This window comes from Echinococcus granulosus (genome assembly GCF_000524195.1).
Source record: "Echinococcus granulosus chromosome Unknown EG_S00018, whole genome shotgun sequence".
NCBI classification, from domain to species: Eukaryota; Metazoa; Platyhelminthes; class Cestoda; order Cyclophyllidea; family Taeniidae; genus Echinococcus; species Echinococcus granulosus.
Genome location: NW_020170398.1, coordinates 1254209 through 1273793, shown reverse-complemented (window position 1 = coordinate 1273793; position 19585 = coordinate 1254209). Strand labels below are relative to the sequence as shown.

Sequence of the window (19585 nt, the reverse complement as noted above, 5' to 3'; positions counted from 1 at the left end):
GGCGACACACCCAATGGGAGTTGAGTGCGGTCCGACAATTGTACACTGCAGGTGAGACAAACGTTTGTTTACCTGGATGGCTTCTTCAAAGAGTGCTTTGTGGTAACAACGCGCACAGAAGACTGAATGTAGACTGAGGTAGACACGAGAGTGTTCGGCAACGCTTACCAAGTGGGTACAATGATGGCTAAAAGCCTCTGTATCTACTTTCAGTGCTGGTGTCGGTCGAACGGGCACGTTTATGGCAGCTCGCTTTCTCCTTGATCGTCTGCGAACGAATCCACAGAATGTGGACATCGTTGGGACCGTTCTGGCGATGCGGAAGTGGCGTGCAAACTTGGTGCAAGTTTGGGTGCGTTATCTCCCTCCGCTCTACCTTGTTGTTGCACGTTTGTCTACCTTCTCTTATTCCCCATTCGCTATTGCACTTTTAGTCACAATTACAATTCCTCTACAACTTCATTGACTTCTGCCTTGGCAAGGAGAATCTTGGCGTGAAACAAATCGCACCAGGACCAAAGGCATTACCAGCTGCACCGTGTAAGGAAAAGGTTTTGGAATTCTTGGACGAATTTAAAAATGTCTGTAATCTGCGAGCAGTAGATCAGATGCCACTGTCCAGGTTTTAGGAAATAATGATATGTTTTGCAGATGTTGTGATTCCTGTTAAGGCACCGGCTAATTCCCTTAACCACAACTTTGTTCTCCTTTGTCACAGCTGCCGAGTATCAGAATATTGGTGAACAGTCTGAGATGAATGCAATGGAACGTAAGTTGACGCTGAATGTGCTCATTCAATCGGGGATTATTCTTGTAATCCCTTAGGCACATTGCGTGCCTGGATTATGAGAGCAGTAGGTTAGATATCACTAATATGATTTTGGCCAAACGCGACCAGCTAGTCAGGCGTTATGATTCCCGTCTACAAATTAGCCGATTCCAGTAACAACGGCTTCAATCCAAATTCATCGTCCTTCTTTTTGCGGTTGCTGACTATCAGAACACTCTTGAGCATCCTCACTTACGTGCAGTGGAGCGGGATTCGACATGGAAAATAGTTTTTTTGCTGTAGAAGGATGTTTCAATATCGCATGGATGCATATCAGTAACATCAACTGACATGTGACTTTGTTTTGTTCCATGTTCCTTGAGCCTTTACACAAAAGCAGTCATCTGCAAAGCCCATGTCTTCTCTTAAGACGTCAGAAGCCACATTCATTGCTTACGTACACGAGATTTGGAAGGCGTTAGGCGTAAGACCGTATGTGTGCTGTCGAAGGGTTTGGACGCGAAGTGGAAAAAACAGTCCGTGCAAATAAGTGCTCAATTACAACATGTCATATGGTTAGACTTCCTTCCTTCTCCCTCGTCTATTGTCATCTCTGTTCACTGTCCGTCCTCGTTCTCGTCAATACAGACTGGAAGATGATCTTTCAGTGCTTATGGTGGACAGGAGGTGTTTCGATTAGGGAGGCCTTACAGCTAAATGCCAAGTTAAACCAATTTAGCGTTGTTGCAGGTCATTGTCATCATGATTAATAGAATAGACAATGACATTGCTTAGCCGAAAGTTTTTACGAATACATCGCAGTTGGTTTGGGTTGCAAAGCGTAGTAAATGATGCATTCTTGTTTTCCATTTTTAGCTGCACGTCCTCCGGTACCACCAAAGAGAAACCCATAATTCCTACTTGATCAAGGTAATGTGTTATTCGTATTAGTGACACACTTGCGCACACACTGGTCATGGTGATGAATGTATCAAGCAAGTGAATGCCAGGTAGTGAATTATTTGCCTTAAGACTGAAAAATGTTTGTTTTACCTAGCCGACTAGTTGTAACACAGAAAATGTGAATTAGAGGCTGGTCACACCCTGAAAGATTGCCCTGAAATGTAGTGTTGCCATTTACCTCGTGATTTTAAGGCTCAAAGAGGTAACATTTATGACGAACTAGCAACAGAGGAAAGTGTTTTATCAACAGTCGAAATAAGTGAATAGACTCTGCACCCTTAACTAAAGGCACGTTTATTATCTTGTTTTCAGAAATGAACACATTCACTTGAACCAACGAAAAGGCAAACCATGAACTTGTCTGCTATTTTGATTTCTATTTTGACTTCTTAACTTTGTGCTCTTTTCCTCTTCTCTCTTTATATAATCACTGCTCGAATACTGTTTATTCGGATTCAAGATTGTCTGTTTCTATACTGAACCGGCATTCATGATCAGACGGCAACGTGAAACAGCTTAGATGTAGGGTGACCCAAGGATGAGGAGTGCATTTTTACAAAATTAAGTGGGAATGCAATGTCATCGGTAGGTGTGTCAGGAGTGGTGATTCTGTAAATTAGTGGGGGAAGTATCGTACCTTTGGTATGCAGCATTCCAAGCGCTGCTGCAAGTCGGGATAAGGAAGCGCAGTTGGGCGAATCCACTCAACTGGAAGTGCATGTCACGGAGATCAGAGGCATCGTCTAGACAAATACACATGCAGACAGGTATCATCTGGCTGTGTGTACATCATTCCGGTGCCTGAGAGGAATTTAAGCCATTGTAGTCTCTTCTTCCCTTCATCTCGTTGCTTATTATGAATGTACCACCACTTCGGTAATTTTTATTACAACATTGAGAAAGGCTAAAGATACATCAGAAGAGCACTCAAGCACTATTTCAGTGCTCATTTGATATTTTCCACATGAGTATGCTTATGCATTTGGGCTTTCCTGTCTCCGTTTTGTTATTGAAATTTCGGTATTGTGTTTCCGAAGAAAAGAACCGGCAAATTTACGCATTATTGCGTGTTCCATGCTGCTAAAGACAGCCAAATACATCGCGATTCTCCAGTGTATGTGTAGCGGAATCTTCTGCAAAATTGTGCAAAGCAACCTGCGCAAAATCAATTAGTAGAAATGTGGCAAATTTGCATCAATTCCTTTCAACAAGTCCTAAGAGTTGTGTGTTTCGGTGAAGCTCAAGATGCGGTAACAATTGCACAAATCAAATGTTATTGTCCATCAGACTTCATTCATACGAATGGATTGCGCCGAAGTTGAAGGGATGGAAGATGACGGCTCGCATTCTGGCAATGGATTTGACAATCGGAAGAGTAGATCAAAGTTGTGATTTTTATGGTATTGTAAAGCTTGCTCCAACCTCTGATTTGTCCATTTCAGAGCTATGCAATCTAAAATTTTACCGTTTTCACAAATGCGTGCATAACGTAAGGCGGTTTTTCTTTGGTAACTTCGAACCCTACTTTCGAGCATAGCATCGGCAATGATGCGAAAATTTCCCGTGCCAGTGATTGGACTAATCTATCCACTTACCTACAAATTGTCAAAAATAACTGAGATATGGGACAATGGCTTTGAGTTATTTGTAATGCGATTTGATAAAAGATTACAATACCCCGATGGATTACTAAAACATCATGTTAAATCCTGCTTAAAATCGCATTTTTTTTCCTTTGATAACTCTTGATAAACACCATACTCTCTGCCAAAATTTTGATAGTCAACGGTAGATGGCATCGTATAGTACAAAACAGGAAGAATGCTTAATCTGTACTCTTTTATCTCCAAACACACTCACAAATTTTACGCAAATGGAGATGATGCTGTTTCCCATCATGCGCACTAAAACCCAAAATCTTTTAAAGAATAGCTAGCAGTGAATCAAAAATTCAAAGCTTTTACCCTAGTGAGATGATGAAGTGGGTTGTAGGGCGGATAAAAATGAATTTAGGATGACTGATGCGTGAGCAAGGATGCATAGATAAGGTGTGTGCAGGTACTGCATTAGCTTTATCTCGGATGGCGGCAGATGCAGGCACATCATAACCGCCGAGCTCTCGTTCTATTCAAAGCTCTTACATAACATTCCATTAATTGTGTTGTGAGAGCCGCGGAGCCACGCCTTAGGTAACTGTACTTGCGTAATTGAATAGGCGCAGCAAACCAAGTCGTCCCATGTCCCTGCAAAAGCACTGGTAATTCCAATTCCAGTTCTGTGTCACTGAAGGAGGTCATAGTAAAGGTAACAAGTTGACAAGCATAACAGTTAAATTCATTTACCTAGCAAATCATTTTATTCATATACTTGTGAATGACTTCGTTTTGATCGAAATGCCATTAGGAAGCCGAAATCCAAAGTTATAGTCAGGGTTACGTGCTTTGATGCCGCTTTCCGGATAAAAAATCCTTAGGAAATTACTCAGTTGGGAAATTGTATATAATTTCAGGGCTCGTCGTATACAATTTGCCATATTCGAAAGTCATAATGAAGACATGTAAAATGTTTGTAATTAACTGGAATCAGGCTGTGCGAATTTTCCCAAAAAGCATCAACTAAGATGAGAGAGTGAGCAAAATTAACTGATGTTGTATCTTTTTTGCACCATCTGTTTGCAGTCGGCTCCTAGCAACAAAGCCATCAAGTTTATTCACTCTAAAACTAGTATTCCATAACTTAACATTAATTCGCTTCTCCACAATGATGCAAACAGCAGCTTTCTTCCACTTGCAACAGTGTTCAAGAAAATTTAAACGCAAATAAGTAATGCTTGGGAACTACAGACTGTCTGCCATAACAATCAAGGCACACTCGGTGGGTGGAATTAAAAATAACCCCAACGTAAATGGGTGGCGACTGACCGAATAGTCTAAAAGATGCGAAGATGCAAAAGCGTCCAATTACTTAAAAAACGTAGATCAAATTGCAGAAATGTCGTGGATCTCGAGCAAGAATTCAGGGGCAGTAGGTGTAGACAAATAGAGTGAATATTTAAGAAGGCGCTTTTTTTTTGTTGAGGCACTCGACTACCAACTTGCGAGGAGCTAGCAGGCAACAGTAAGTTTAGTCACAATCACTGTTATGTGTTTTAGCACCAAGCAACATCAAATTGACTGCGAATGGTCACACCGCGGTGAATGTGGCATGGACGGCAGAGAGTGAAAGTGACAAAATGAATGTGTGTGCAGCTTACATGGCAGGATCGGTGGAGAAAAACTGCACAGCTAAAGAAGGTGCGACGTGCACGATCGACGGTCTCCTACTACGCGTTCCCTACAAAGTGTGTGTTCGAGCCTGTCACGCACATTCAAGGACTGCAACAACTGTATCATCCTCCTTCGCTGATGCTCAACTCGTGTCAAGTGGTGATCTGCTTGAGTTCGTCGCTAATTCCGGAACAGGCGATTATACTTGCAGCGATGCCGTGTGCAGCAGCGCAAACATTCCCATGCAAGGTAAGAAATATAGGCATGTTGTCCACGATGCAAAGCATGTTTATGTAATGCCAAGTAATATCACACGGTTCTTGTGGCAGTGTTGCCTTGATATATGACATTAATTGAACAACGAGAAGAATTTGTCTTGGATGTTAGTCGTACGTATATGTGGTAGAATTGGACATTACAACTTGTCCGAAGCTGCTGTGAACCAAAGGCGATTGAGCGATTGCTAAATGCGTGCGTCGGAGTAGGGAAATGAAGTCGTTGGACTTCACAACGGTTTGAATGCTCATGACTTCCCTTTCACTCAAATCATCGAATTTAGCTTTCTTGCGTTGTGTTTCCTTCTATTCGTATTTCGCGATCAGCCACATTTTTCGTTTCTTCACGGCAACGCCTACACCACCTGCTAGTGCTCCTTCACCGTTAGTCATCTAACCAGCGAATCCACGAGATGCAACAGCACAAGAAGCTTTGAGCGTCTGTGTCTTTATCCCATTGTGCCTATTGTACATGTAACAATGGCGTATGCAGTCGCGTGGCCATTGCCATGCAAGGTGGACAACATTGACTTGTTTTTCTCCATTTAAAGCCCATCTGGTGAATAGCCAGTGATGTCGCACTGCCCCTGTGGCAGTGACACATGAAAAGATGGCATGAATTAAAAAATGTGACTGAGTTTAATGTGAGAAGCCCAAATTTGTAGCAGAATTGAGTAGTGCTATTTGAATGCAGCTCGTGTGATTCACAGGCGCAAACTCTATACCACGTCTGTAAGATTATGTGGCAGTGCTTTTGAGAATGAGCACGGAATTGAAGACAATGGGGAAGCAAGACGAGGAAAAGGTGTTTTTAAATCACACACACTTACATTGTTACGCGTGAACACAGATTTTAGGTCACGTAAATTCCTTCACAATGTAGAGGCTGCCACACGTTCTCTCTAGGTGATTGACTCAAATTCTGTTATGTCTCACTCCCCCTTCCTTCATGTCTCTTCACCTCTGTCTTTGCAATCTACTTCCTTATCATCCCATTATCATCGCGTTGATTTCTACAAATCACACGTTTTTTTCTCCACTGTTTTCAATAAAGTAGTACCTTTTCTTCTCTCTCGCACTCCCATTTTTCATTGACTTATGTGTTTTTCTTTCTTCACTTATTTATATGTCTTTACTCTGTAACCTCTCCTTAAATAACTTGTATGGAATGACTTCAATGACACCTTTTCCCATCTGCACATAAATCCACTTGACGGGAATGCTCAGGACGCGATGTGCATCTGCGTCCCTGTCCCGCGAGACTTGCACACACCCACGTTATTTGCGCATACATCCTGGCCGAGAATTTCTTGGGTGGGTGTAGCCGATTCGACATTGATGCCGGTCAAATCTGTTCAATAATTAGTCGTATGTGACGCCATGTAATTGTTGCAAAGTGTTGCTATGACTTAATGACACATACCACATGTTTATCATTGTGAGTTGTGGGTGTGAGTACTGCTGTGGTCCAGAAGACGCGCAGTATGCGGTAAGAGAGTAAAAAAGCATCGAATGGATTCGAAAAGGTTATGGTATAGGAGCAGCAATTTTGGTGGATGGCAGCTGACACCACATGCACAATTGAATGTCTGCGTCGCTATTTCGCACTGCTTTACGATAGCTAAGAAAGTGATATTTTATTTGGCTTGACAAATGGAAATTTTGTCATCAATTTTGATTATCGCTTACACCTATGCGGGGCTGATATTCCTTCTGTACAAAGAATTCACATGAAATATATGCATATTATGAGGTCCATGCATTGAGATGGATCAATGTACCCCCTAATTCAATGCCTCTGCAAAAGACGTGTAGGCGTTTCAACTCTAAAAAGTCATTATGTAGATGTGGTGGAGTCTGATTTCACAGATTGTGTGTTAGATGTTGTGTATGCATGTATGTGCATGCGGCATATATTTTCAAAGCCTATGTGAGGGTTGTCCGCGTTGTCAAAGTGGACGGCTCGAGCTGTATTGGTTGCGTGTGCGTGCTAATGTAAAGTGGAAGGTGGCTGCTAGCCATTCTGCCTGCACAAATTGTAAAGAGGTTTGTCTCACGATGCAATCACCAAGTTGCCAAATAAAGCACTACTAATGTCAGACTACTGTCGGCTACTTTTCCACTGTCAATTTCCACTGCGATTGTTAAGTTCTGCGTCCCGTTTTAGGAGCGAATCATGAGTGAATACGATAAAAGTGAAGCCATTTGACTGCACTGGCGGAACTTGAAGCGAACACCTTCACCCCACCAACTGCAGGAGGTAGTGTGGGTTGCTATGCAAGAATTGCGTTGTTGATGAATGAACAGTTGCTAACGTTGGTAAGGGTTTGGCAGCTAATGGAAATAAAGAGAAGATGGATGCAGTGAAGAATGCCGTAATGCAGTGGACTTTTGCGAACCTGCTCAAAGAGATGCTGTTATTGGAATCCCATGAGGTGACGAATTGATGTCATGGAGAGGTGACTGCTGAAACTGTGGAATGATGATGCAGTTAGGTCGCATGAGCAGGAATAGGACGACATAATATAAGTAATGTGCTTGTTGTATCAAATCCGTCGCATAAGATGTGGCCCCAGGTGAAGTGTTTTTTTATAGCAGTAAGTGCCAAGACCCTGCTGCGTAAGATGTGTTGGTGATAGGAATAACTTTCAGGGCACAGAGAGAAAAATAAGCATAGGACTGCATGTTAAGTTGCTCTAACGCAAGCTTTCATGAACCAAGTAGGCAACAGGGTTTCTGCATGTATCTACTTTCACGTTTTAGCTCCAAGCAACATCCAATTGGCAGTTGTAAATCAGACCGCAGTGAAAGTGACATGGACTGCGCCAGGTGTCAAAAAGGCAATGGATGTGGTTGCAGCATACGTTGCGGGATCAGTGGAGAAAAACTGCACAGCTAAAGAAGGTGCGGAGTGCACGATTGACGGTCTCCTACTACGCATTCCTTACACAGTGTGTGTTCGAGCCTGTCAACGATTTCACAGTTCAAATGTTATTGACTATCAGACTTCATTCATACGAGAGGATTGCGCCGAAGTTGAAGGGATGAAAGGGGAAGGTGCACATCCGGGCAATGAATGTGACAATCGGGTGAGTAAATCAAAGTTGTGTTTCTTATGATTGTGTAAAGCTTGCTCCAACCTCTATTTTATTAACTTTAAAACGTACAATCCACACTTGACGAATTTTGCGAACGCGTGCATAAAGTAAAGATGTTTTTCTCCTGCAACTTCATATTTCGCTTTTGAGCATGTTATCGTCAACAACTCTCCTGAGCTTGCTATTTGTGATTGCCTGACTCGGATGTGCACAACTGCATACTGTACACTGCTGCCCTCCTAGTCTGTCTGAAGATTTGTACCAGAAGTGATAACTGCAGCAATAGGTCAAACGCTTTGTCCACTCCGACCCTTACAGAGGGTTACGTGACTACTAGCTAGGGCGATATATGAAAAATGTGGCAAAAATAAACCCTTTGTACCAGTTAGCTTCTGTCATTCCCCCTCTCTCTACGACTTTCTATTCACCTGTAAATCTGCCCTTCCTTGCATCACTAAGCCAACTTTAGTCGCACCTTAACCTGCCTTGCCAACCGGCTGAATTCAGTAATAGGTAAATATTGCTAATGCAATGGTGACCCTGCTTCGAGCTCCTCATTCCCACTGTCATCTGTTCCGTACTTGGCGCCAATCAGACGACTACCAACAATGCTGCTCACGAAGTGAAGCAGCGCTATCGTGGACAATTGGCCAAGACTGTGGTGAGAGAGGATCGTTGTTTAACTGACAGTAGCACGTCTTGCCCTCCTTCAATGCCCGCATTGGAAATTGAGCCGTACATCAACAGTATCGTTGTTGACTTTGTCAGCACCATGTATCCTGCACACTTTCTCCACCTCGTTTTCCTTGTCAATGCTTAGATTGAATCTCGCGTCGAATTGCACCAGCAATCCAATCTCCTCTCAATGGACGGTTTAGTGCACTTGGACGATATCGCAAATTGGAATCCACGCATAGTCTGTCTTAAAAGACACTACGAAGGTAAAATTCATGCTGCTAGGATTTAGGAGGCACAAAGATGGAGGTTTTTACATTAGGTAGGAATATCTGTAAAAGGATTGTAATGAGTTTCCATTGTCGTTCCACCATAAATCTCTCTTATTCTGCTATCGAGATACTGACTGTATTCTATGAGCTTTTAGCCAGCACACATAATGGATAAGAATAAAGCAAATGGTTGTAAAGTTGGGCGATGCGACACAGAGAAGATAGGGAGATGACATTCATTCGTAGACTGAAAACTGGCCTGTTAAGAGTTTATGATGCACGCCACGACGTAATTTACTAATGCTTTGTAAGAGCTTAGGGCGGAGAGAAAATGTTACAGCGACAACCGCAGGCATTTCTTTATTTTTGACTACAGCAAGCGCCACCAAGTGTTTGGAAAAAATGGCGTCTTTTATGCAATTGCGGGTTAATGGAAAAGAACAGCAGCATCGTCCGTGCAAGCATTTGCATGTATCACCCGCCAATCTCCCCAACATTGGATTTTACATTTTTAAGAAACTTAACGTGAGTATGGATTGCGTTGCCTATTTTGGCACCAAGTAGCCAACAGCAGGCGACAACATTTGACCCATTAATGGGGAACGTATGTTGTCGGCGGAAATTTGCAGGTTCGCTGGTGTGCGGAGGGGCCTCATACTACCCAGCTGTGCAAACACTGTATAAAGTCACCTATTCTACCCTTCTCACAAACGATGAGAAGTCATTGTTGCTAAAGCATCCGCAGAATGGAATGCTGCACGCTGCTGATCAAACGTTTTGCCAATTAAACTTGACTTCAATCGTCTTCATTTCGTTTCTTCTCCCTGGTCTACTTCACCTTCCTTAATCAACGGTATTAAATGCATGTAACACTGGTAGCAAGCATGTTAGGACACCTTTCCTCCCCTCATTCCAAGTGCCCACACCTGTAGATCATTCAACAGCTGATACGCCGTGCTGTCGTCGCGGAGACGGCTGCCGTCAATTAAAACTGCTAGCAGAAACCCAATTCTGCGATCTCTCTTTTGCAGGCGCCGTTAGCAGAGAGAGGGAGAAGCTTCATAAAACAGTTTGAGGAGAGGATCCTTATTAGGAAGCAATGCATTCGATGATGTTGTTGCAGAAATTCGGTAATGGATCTTGTTCTCCACGGAATCAGTACAATTTCTTCATTGATGATTCTGGAGATTCTACTATGCCCTCACCATTGTCCACCTCCTATCTACAGGTCTCCTCTCACCTACCTGCAGCGCAAAGTGTCTGGGTTTTGCTTGCCATCTACAGTGAGACTTTATACGGATGCTATCTCGAAAGATAGCTGAAAAGGCAAAGCGCAAATAGACGGTGTCGGATAACAGACATGCAGAAATAGGACATTTAAGGCTTTATTTGAATTGGTGCTAATGTGAAAATATGAAAAAGTTGGATTTACGGTAATCCGCGATGCTGGTACGGAGGTGTGGTGATGGTGGGACGATGCCCAAGGGAATAAAAGATAATAATGACGGCTGATGCAGAAGTGATGTAGAAGCACTTGTGCTGGATTCCTCAAATTTTTGTGCTCGCACTCAATATCGGTGCATTATTGCCACCGCCGTGTCCAGCCTGCGCACCCACGAAACCATCCCCGCTTGAACCATTCGTATGGCTATTTATTCCGCTTTTAGTGGATTTACTCTGGTTCACCAAATCTGACAGAGGACGTGTCGTGATTTAATAAAAGATTTAACCACTCAATTTACTAGCTATAAGGCTGTCTATGCATTGCATGGTGCAGTTCGTGTTGTCACTGCTCGAAGTTGCACCCTCCAAACCGAACTTCGAGAATTGAGTAGGGAAATGATTTGACACACCTACGCTTTGTCGGTTAAACGTCTTTCCCTGCAGCAACCCAGATTGACGGAATGCCATTATGATTTTTGTTGCTAAGCCAACATTCGGCTTATGATGTGACCTGGGTCCTTGGAGTTTGCGAGAGAAAGGGACAATCTTCCTAGCTTAGGGATTGTGTCCAATATTTTGAATATGTTCTCAGGTACATTTGTAACTTTGCAGTATCACTAATCTGAAATCTGAAAGAGGGCTTCGTCATCTATGTCGGTGAAAATTGGGAGGCCATCTTGTTACCGGGAGTGTACGTGCTTTGTACTGTTGCATATCCTCGCGAATGATTGTGTCATGACTACACGGTAATCATTCGCCCTTTTGGTGTGAGATCCAAGGAACGAATTTTAGCCTCACTACAGTCAGGTTCGAAGACAGCCGGACCTCGAGAATGGTATGGTGCATGATGTCATGGCATGGTGGCATCTGGGGATTCGGGTGGACTGAAGAGGCCTCAGGTGGAGGTGGTGCATCCTCCACCACCATCAACGCCTCCTTCTTTCCGCAGCTGTGTCAGGTCCATTGACAGCAGTTCATTCGTGATCTCAAGCATCCAACGCGACCATCTCTTTGGTCTTCAGTCCCATGATCGAGCCTTTGCGGTTTAAATTAACTTCCACTTTTCACACACTCGCTTATTTACTGGCAGTAATGTGTTTTCATCTTGATGCAACATAGGGCCCAATCGCTACCACCTTAGATGTCAAGGGATTTAATTTGTGTAGGGTTAATGATGGATGGGGAGGGCGACCACAAATAGGCAAGATAGTGGATTAAGGAATTCACTCAAGTACTGAGCAACTTCAGCACCTCTACATGCGCGCACGCGACTGGCATCGTGATTGCGGCTGAATGGTCCAGCTGAAGGTTTGGCGTGTGTTACTGCCTGCAAAGCTAATCATGGGAAGAAAAATATTAAAGACAGCAACTTCCGAGAGGTGCTGCTCTTTGTTAGTTCCATGATGAGACATTTCGACTGTACAGTTGATCTTGTAAGTCATTGTCCTACCAAGTTGCACTCTCTTCCGAGTCCTTAAGTGCCACGTCACTCCTAACTCGAGTCCTAGGACCCAGTGCCAAGTCTTACCGTCACGGATGTAGGGCTGTGTCTGCAAAGACCATTATAGGAAAGGCTGAATTTGCATCTAGCCTTGGCGGTTTTACCCATCTCGTGTTCTCTGAAAGTGATGCCCACAACTGGGATGTCTCCACATTTTGACATCTGACAAGTCTATTGCGTAGTCGTCCGCTGTGATTCAATAAAGTTGCTGACCGCCTAACAAACGAAGCCCTCTCTAATAGCCACTCAGTGGATAGGCAATGCTGAAATGGGAGGAAGATGACCAGGGAAATGCATGCACATTATCAGCTCTGCATCTGTATTTTCCCTACATCCGTTCATTCTGCTTTTCTTAACACCTTTTTGATTATTCCTACCAAATAAATTAATTTGTTCATTTGTGTGGCGAAAGACTTAAAAGTGTGGTCAATTCGGTCTCAGCAAGTTGATTCTGCTCGGTGTCACATCCCCCTGGCTATCCAAATAGCCAACCACTCCGTCCATACGTTCATCATAAATTCTCATCAACAATGGTGTCGTGTTGCAGTTAGAGAGGAGGCACAGACTTCTGCCTTATTTGGTGAGCCATGAACCTTCAATCAAACTCGCTCCCACTCCAATTTCTGTGGGGGTAGATTGTCACAACGTGACGCAGCGCTGAAATATGACGAAGAGTGGTCGAGTTGACACATTTGCTCACAACTTTTACAACCTGGAGGCCAAAATACACATTTTGCTGCACTGTCTGTTAGGATTTCACTACAGAAAACTTAAATGCTAAATAAACCAGTTAATCCTCTCAAATTTAATACATTTGTACAACGGTTAGATGGAAAAGCCAAAGTAATGCAAATCAACGTGACCGAATTTTGCCTTCTGGTTCTGTTACCTTTCATTTCTCTCTTCTTGCACAATGACGCACTCAAGCACGGGTTCCTGCCAGCAGCAATGTGTTGATTGAGGAGGGCTTAACCGTGGTACCCATTCTCTCTTGCAGTGTTGTACACGTCTTTTCACCTCGTTAGGTCTCACGATCGTAGTCTTGTTGATTAAGTTGACTTTCATAATGGTGCAGCCCTTGAGTCACCCTCCAGATATAGTACAACACAAGCAACTGTAACGAATGGTGTCTGCATGGACGGATAACTGCCGGACTAAAGGCAGCGTTAGGGACTGTTATAAGGGGAGCGGTCGAGTGAACCTAATTTCCTCCCGAGATGGAAACGAAGGTGGTAGAATGTGGGTTTCATGTTCCGGCAATAGCTCTTACAATGTTCATGAAGGGACTAATCAGTAGTGCTTATACGCTTATTTGCTGCCATCTCAAGCTGCTAGTTACTCCTCACAACAGCAACGGTGGACTGCTTTGAAATCGCGGGTGTGGAATGGATGGCAACGACAGTAATAAAATAAACGATATAATGGCTGCAGATTAGGTACTGTCAAGCCTACTCAAAATGTGCTAGTCCGTAGCGTTATATCTCCTCTTTATCCTACAATTCACAGCTGGAACCTACAGGTTCTTATCCGCCTCTTCATTGCAGTTCACACTTGGCGTGAAATTCCAAGAATATTGAAGTCTTGGAGGAATGTCGCAAGTGTTGTTCCCAGGTTTTGTCAAAAACACAAGCAAATGAAAAGACTGGTAATTGTAATTTCTGAGTTGATGTTAAGATGAGGAGAGGTTAACAATGTGTGATGCTTGAGCCAACGCTGAATATTGAAGTTGACTATGCAAAAAAATGATACCGAAAATGGCCCTATATTTTCGCGCAGCATCTCAGACGACCTAAGTAGGTTTTTCTTTTCAATAGCATAGCTGTTTCAGTCTCATTCACCAGCCGTCTGGCAATCACATTCTGCTAATTTTCGTGATTTAGTAATTCATGGTATAGTCGCCATTGCTTCAGTTTTATAGGGGATTACTAAACTTAAAATATGAGCAGCTAAGTATGCACTTCTTACTTTATAAGCATATTTATGCTTGCGTTGTAATGTCTTTTTATTATAAATACCCCGTTTCATATCTTTCAAAAATTTATATATGCTTCTCTGTATCTAAGATTATTTTAAGGTTTAAAGGACACATCTTGTAGTTTTTGGCAGCCAGACAATCAGTACATATTATTGCATGATTTGTTTTAATCGCCGCATTGTCAAGCTCGCAACCTTTGAGAAGGTCGACTTCTCATACAAAATTTTGGTGGTCAGGTGGATTTGTGCCATTAGGATGAATGCATGTTTCTGGGGTATAATTTGCCTCTACTTAACGTCGCTGGTTGGTATCTGCTTATGCCAAATTGAAGGTAGATTCTTCTTCCGGTTTTTGTGTTTTGTGCAAATCTGGTTTTGACAGTAATTATAGTATCACATTTATAAATTGTATTTTGGGAATCTTAAACTTTTATAGCAATCTACACTTGCAGCTTGATAATTTAGCATTGAACATGTTCCTGTTTGCCCTGAGCAGAATTGCGCAATTGACGTTAGTGAATTTTCTTAAATCTTTTATGCAATGTTTAGACAAGATATCTAGGCAGCTGCATTGGTGTAAGTGTACAGAGACGATAATCTCGTGGCCTCCAAAATGAGTACTAAAATAGATTTCAAGCAGAAAACCTTCATTAAAGTATAAACCAAAACAATAGTACATAATGCCATATACGAAATCAAATTATATCAGTTTTCAAACATTATTTCCTTAGCTTCATGCACAACATTTTGCCGCGTTAGAATTTTTAAATAAAGTGGGCTAGTCATTTGTAAAGAACTACTTTTGCACTTGTTCTACAATCAATACTAACCGTGTCCTTACCGCATTGCAACATTATCAGAAGTATGAAGAATGTGGACTGGAGGAGTATTTGAGTTATCTCTGTGTACGATGTACAGTTTCGTATGAACTATTTCATTTTATTACAAGATTGCAGTTGTTGCGATAAGAATGGGGACCAGATTGCAGAAATACTTCTCTCACATTCTCATCTTGTGCCGCTTCTGTGGTCCATTTTTCTACGATTCCTACTTTCTGTCTTTTTTTACCTCGAATGTTGGTGATAATTTTGAAGCATAAAGTACAATTGATCACAAACACTTTTGTGCTTCCTAGATTCCACCCAACTCCCAGAGATTATCAAAGATAATCCGTAAGTTCTGCATCTTCTTCGTTTATTTCGCCTTGAAAGCTCTAAGAATTCAATGTACCCTTGAACAAGTTTACACGCTTTTGTGCACCGACGTTTGTGTTGCGCTTTTAGAATTGCACTGCTAGCCATTTCGAAGCTTTTATTTCATCAGTGTGACTGCATAGCAATTTAAAAGATTGTCTAAGCTTTAGGTAGAACGGTTCTCTTAAGATTAAAAAGCGAAGTCCCACTTATCTTGTCTGGGTATATCGTTTGCATATGTAGATACATACACACCTATAGAGAGGGTGGTTGTGCCGATGGCAAGCACTTCAGTGTGGTATGCTAATCTGGAATTGAATGCGATGAGTTTGTTGTGAATAATGAAATTTGAGCCATCCACTTTTCATCCACTCAAGTGGTTAGCTACTTGCACAGAGCCACTGAAAAGTCAAGGAGGTGGCAGTGCTTGGATTGCTGGAAAAAGCTGATGCACCATCATATTTGTCGAATGCAGTGACGCTTGGATTATGTCCTACATGCGCTTGACACTCTCTTGACTACCACATAATTTTGACGGTGTTTCTGCATTACCCTGCAGTCTGCTTTCCATTGCCCGAGAAACCGCAAAAGGCACTTATTTTCTAACTTTTACATTCTTAATTTAAAATCATTGCTTAAGGAAAATATGCAAGTCTCCTCTGTCATCATTTAGACTATTTCATTTAGTCATTGACAAATTGTAAAAATAAATGTAGGTTTTGAGTCAAATGTTTTGGGCTATTGGTAATGTGGTTCGCTGCAGGAATGCTAAGTCTTCATGTATTTCGAATTTGTACCCTTCTCCTCTTGATAACGAGTTATGGACGCTCTCCTTATTGCCAGGAAGGAAACTCAACCTGAACTCTTCACAACCCAAAACACAACCGTGATCGAGCAGAGTCATCAATAGTAAAGACCCCTCAACGACTAACTAGTAGGCCGCCGATGTAATCAAAGCCTTCATCCCAATGAGACACTGGAGTGGAGTGTAGGGTGTGTAGAATAAAGAATTTGGAATGACTGGTGCGTAAGCAGAGGCGCACAGAGTGGATGTGTGAGGGCATTGCGTTAGCCCTAATTTTAGCAAAAAAAGACGCAAACACTTTTGTGCTCTAAAACACCACTGCTTTGATCAAGTGACGTGAGGGCCCGTGGACTAACGTCTCCAATGTCTTTACTTTTGTAAGAGAAGAGGGACATGGGATACTCATGCAAAAGTGTGTGCCAATGGACCAACAAACACACCAGTTAATTCCTTCTCCTTTACAAATCACTTTCATTATAGTTTCAGGGCAACGAGTACATCTTGATCCTAATGCTATTTTGCGACTTAATTTTCCAGATGGAAGCAGAGGTGAAGTGCTTCATATTTTGAATTAAAAATCATCTGGGCATTATTTAGTCTGTAAATTGTGTACTACTTCCAGGGCTTGTCCTACACGCTTCGCCGTATTTCCGCTTTGAGATTAATATACAAGAAATACATTATTAAACAAATTAAGTTAAAGAAAATATTTAAAAGAGTAAGAAATGCGCATACTTTAATGGCATGAGACTATTGTGCGCCTTCTACTTTGCAGAACCACCACTACACCAATACCAGGTTCGTGCCCTCTTAAACTAATGTGCCATAACCTAACAATAATTTGCTTTTCCATGATGAGCCAAATGATAACGTTTTTTGTCTTGCAAATGCGTACAAGTAATTTCCATAGTCGAAAACACCAGTTGAGAGCTGCAGCCTATCCACAATAGTGGTCAAGGCATGCCTGAATGCCTAGAATCAGAATTCGTCTATCCGTCGTTGTGTGGCACCTGAAGCAGGCGTCTACAAGTTGTAAAGTTGAAAAAAAAACAATCTCATTTCTGCGAATACCGATTAATATGCTATAAAGACGGTCTCTCTCCCCTACACTCCCTGCGCAGTCTGTATTCAAGCCTGTCACGCATGTGTGTCGGCGTCAGCATACACTTCGCACGCAACAACAACATGCATCATTTGTTGCACTCTATTTGTGTCACATTCGCATTCAGGTTCGTCTGTATTAGACTCCAGTGCAGGACATTCTATTTGCGACCCTTCCTCATGTGTCAACGCTACAACCCTGCCCCAGTAAGAGGAATGTTTACGAGTTTGGTCTTTACACAGATTCTCCTTTGGCAATTGCCCTTTACTGGCGTAACGCACGTCTACTAACTCCACTTACCTGAAATAGATGTCAAAAAAACACGAATTTGAGGCAGAATTGAGGATTTGTACTTACAATGCGGCTAAATGAATCCGCTGTGCGATCTGTGCACCAACTGCATCGGAAGGATTGGCCATTGGATTCGAGGCGAAGGACAGAAATGAAGTAGAAATTCGAGTTTGTCAAATTGAAGATGTAGCTCACTTTATGTGCGATCTCCAATCTCGGATTGGTTACAACTTTCCCTTCGCCTATGCGCATTCAAACTGTGAAGGTGGTCACACCTACCCTCGTTGTGACTGGTGCAATTACACTTGCAGTTGCAATGTCCGTAACCCCACGTTTTTCCGCCACACTTTGCTCAACTTCCTTCAATCCTTCTTGTTTTCAACCGCTCTGATGTTCACTTATTTTTGCAACGTTTTGGGACTTTCAGTGCCCCAAAACCTAGTGTTAAAAACCAGGACCCACAATAGCATTGAAGCAACCTGGAATCTACTGCCTAATGCTTCCACACCGCATCAGTACACTTACACTGTGTGTGCAAAGCCCGAGAAATCAACGGAGGGCCTTATGGTGTGCTGCTATACAAGCAAGACCAATTCGTGCACCGTGACCCATCTCATTGCCAACACTGCCTACAATGTCACCATTGATGCCTGCTTCACTCAGAATCCAAAGTTGTGCAGTCTGAAATCGGAGCCATTGGTCGTCTACACCAAACCTGGTGAGTTCACAGTGATATTTTGCAAAGCACAGCTATTACAATACAAAGTCTGGGGTTCGTGAAACCTCAAGTCGTTGAATGTAAGACCTCAAGTTGGCTTACCTGTTGTGGCACAAGTACGACTTTGCAACGCTCGTACCCTGCACAACTATACCGACAATTGAGCGAACTATTGAGCAGAGGTCCACCTTCATTGTGGTCAAAAGGAGGGTGACGTCGATTTAGCCGCCTCAAATAAAGCACTACAAAGAGCGTGGCAGCAACTCGTCAAGTTTGGTTGAATCGTCTGTCACAACAGCATTTAATTAACTGACGCTGCTATGTCAGTGTCACTACTTATGTTAAAATGTCCACACTATCTACGGATGAGGCAGTTACATGGAGAGGATAAAAGGGCCTTTCGGCTTAAAACTGTAGCTATGTGTGTCAGTAACTCAAATTATACATACGATCCGTCTAGTCGGTATTGCAAATAGTGCCACTGGATGTAAGAGTGTCGAAGGCATCCACGACGGACATAGTAGTGACCTGGAAAGAACCGACATCCAACACGGAGCTAACCACCAGATACGAGGTTGGGGTAACTGACAACTTGGAAAAGAATTGGACCTGCGAATTTGCGGAGGACAAAGAGCATAAATGCAGGATTGCTGGACTCTCAGCCTGTCTCGTTATCAACGTCACTGTCCGTGCCTGCGCTCGTGATGGTGACTGTGGCATCAGTGCAAATGGGACAGCGTCTACACCACCTTTGCATAAGCTCATAACTGTCAACATTTAATGTTGCTTTGACCACTTCAACGCTCTACAGTCTACTTTGCTTGTTCGTGCCAGCGCAGCTGTCCATCCACATGGTGACGTTTGCATGATAGGGTAAACCGATTGAGCACTGCGGGCCGACCATAATCAGAATCGAAGTGCGGTACCTGCTTTGTGCATGAAAGAGGCTTTGATGACTTGCAAAGTTGCAAATTGGAGTACCTTTTTTACCAATTTAAAAAAATACAAAATATAATTGCATTTTGCACGCAATTATGCTAGATTCCTAATAATGTTTTACTCAAATGCTGGTGCTACGTCCATATACAAATTGCATGAAATTAATTTTAAAATATTAAGCACCTATGGACCACGTGGACAGCTTCATAAAGCTCCTCATCACTCAGCCCTGAAGTCACCTTTCCAAATTTTCAGACTAATTTACACACTGCTTTTTTTATTTTTATCACCTAAAGACCCA

At 42.6% G+C, this 19585-nt stretch overlaps 2 protein-coding genes across 2 annotated transcripts in view; both read left to right on the top strand. All coding sequences in view use genetic code 11, as the record gives it.

The window, feature by feature from the left end:
* Window positions 1-825, top strand: part of EGR_03539 (hypothetical protein) — a gene marked incomplete at both ends in the record, with an annotated part of 9126 nt that extends 8301 nt beyond the window's left edge. The window contains one exon of the mRNA XM_024492788.1: window positions 719-825. Coding sequence (XP_024352921.1) covers window positions 719-825 — 107 coding nt within the window. The remainder of the gene's footprint in view (window positions 1-718) is intronic.
* A 4160-nt stretch (window positions 826-4985) lies between these two features.
* The window catches only part of EGR_03538 (Tyrosine-protein phosphatase non-receptor), a gene marked incomplete at both ends in the record, with an annotated part of 19695 nt that continues 5095 nt past the window's right edge, over window positions 4986-19585 (top strand). Inside the window, 9 exons of the mRNA XM_024492787.1 lie at window positions 4986-5247; window positions 8037-8362; window positions 8922-9134; window positions 9192-9312; window positions 9695-9843; window positions 10442-10601; window positions 15372-15408; window positions 18083-18345; window positions 18822-19052. Of these exons, the coding sequence (XP_024352920.1) occupies window positions 4986-5247; window positions 8037-8362; window positions 8922-9134; window positions 9192-9312; window positions 9695-9843; window positions 10442-10601; window positions 15372-15408; window positions 18083-18345; window positions 18822-19052 (1762 nt within the window). The remainder of the gene's footprint in view (window positions 5248-8036; window positions 8363-8921; window positions 9135-9191; window positions 9313-9694; window positions 9844-10441; window positions 10602-15371; window positions 15409-18082; window positions 18346-18821; window positions 19053-19585) is intronic.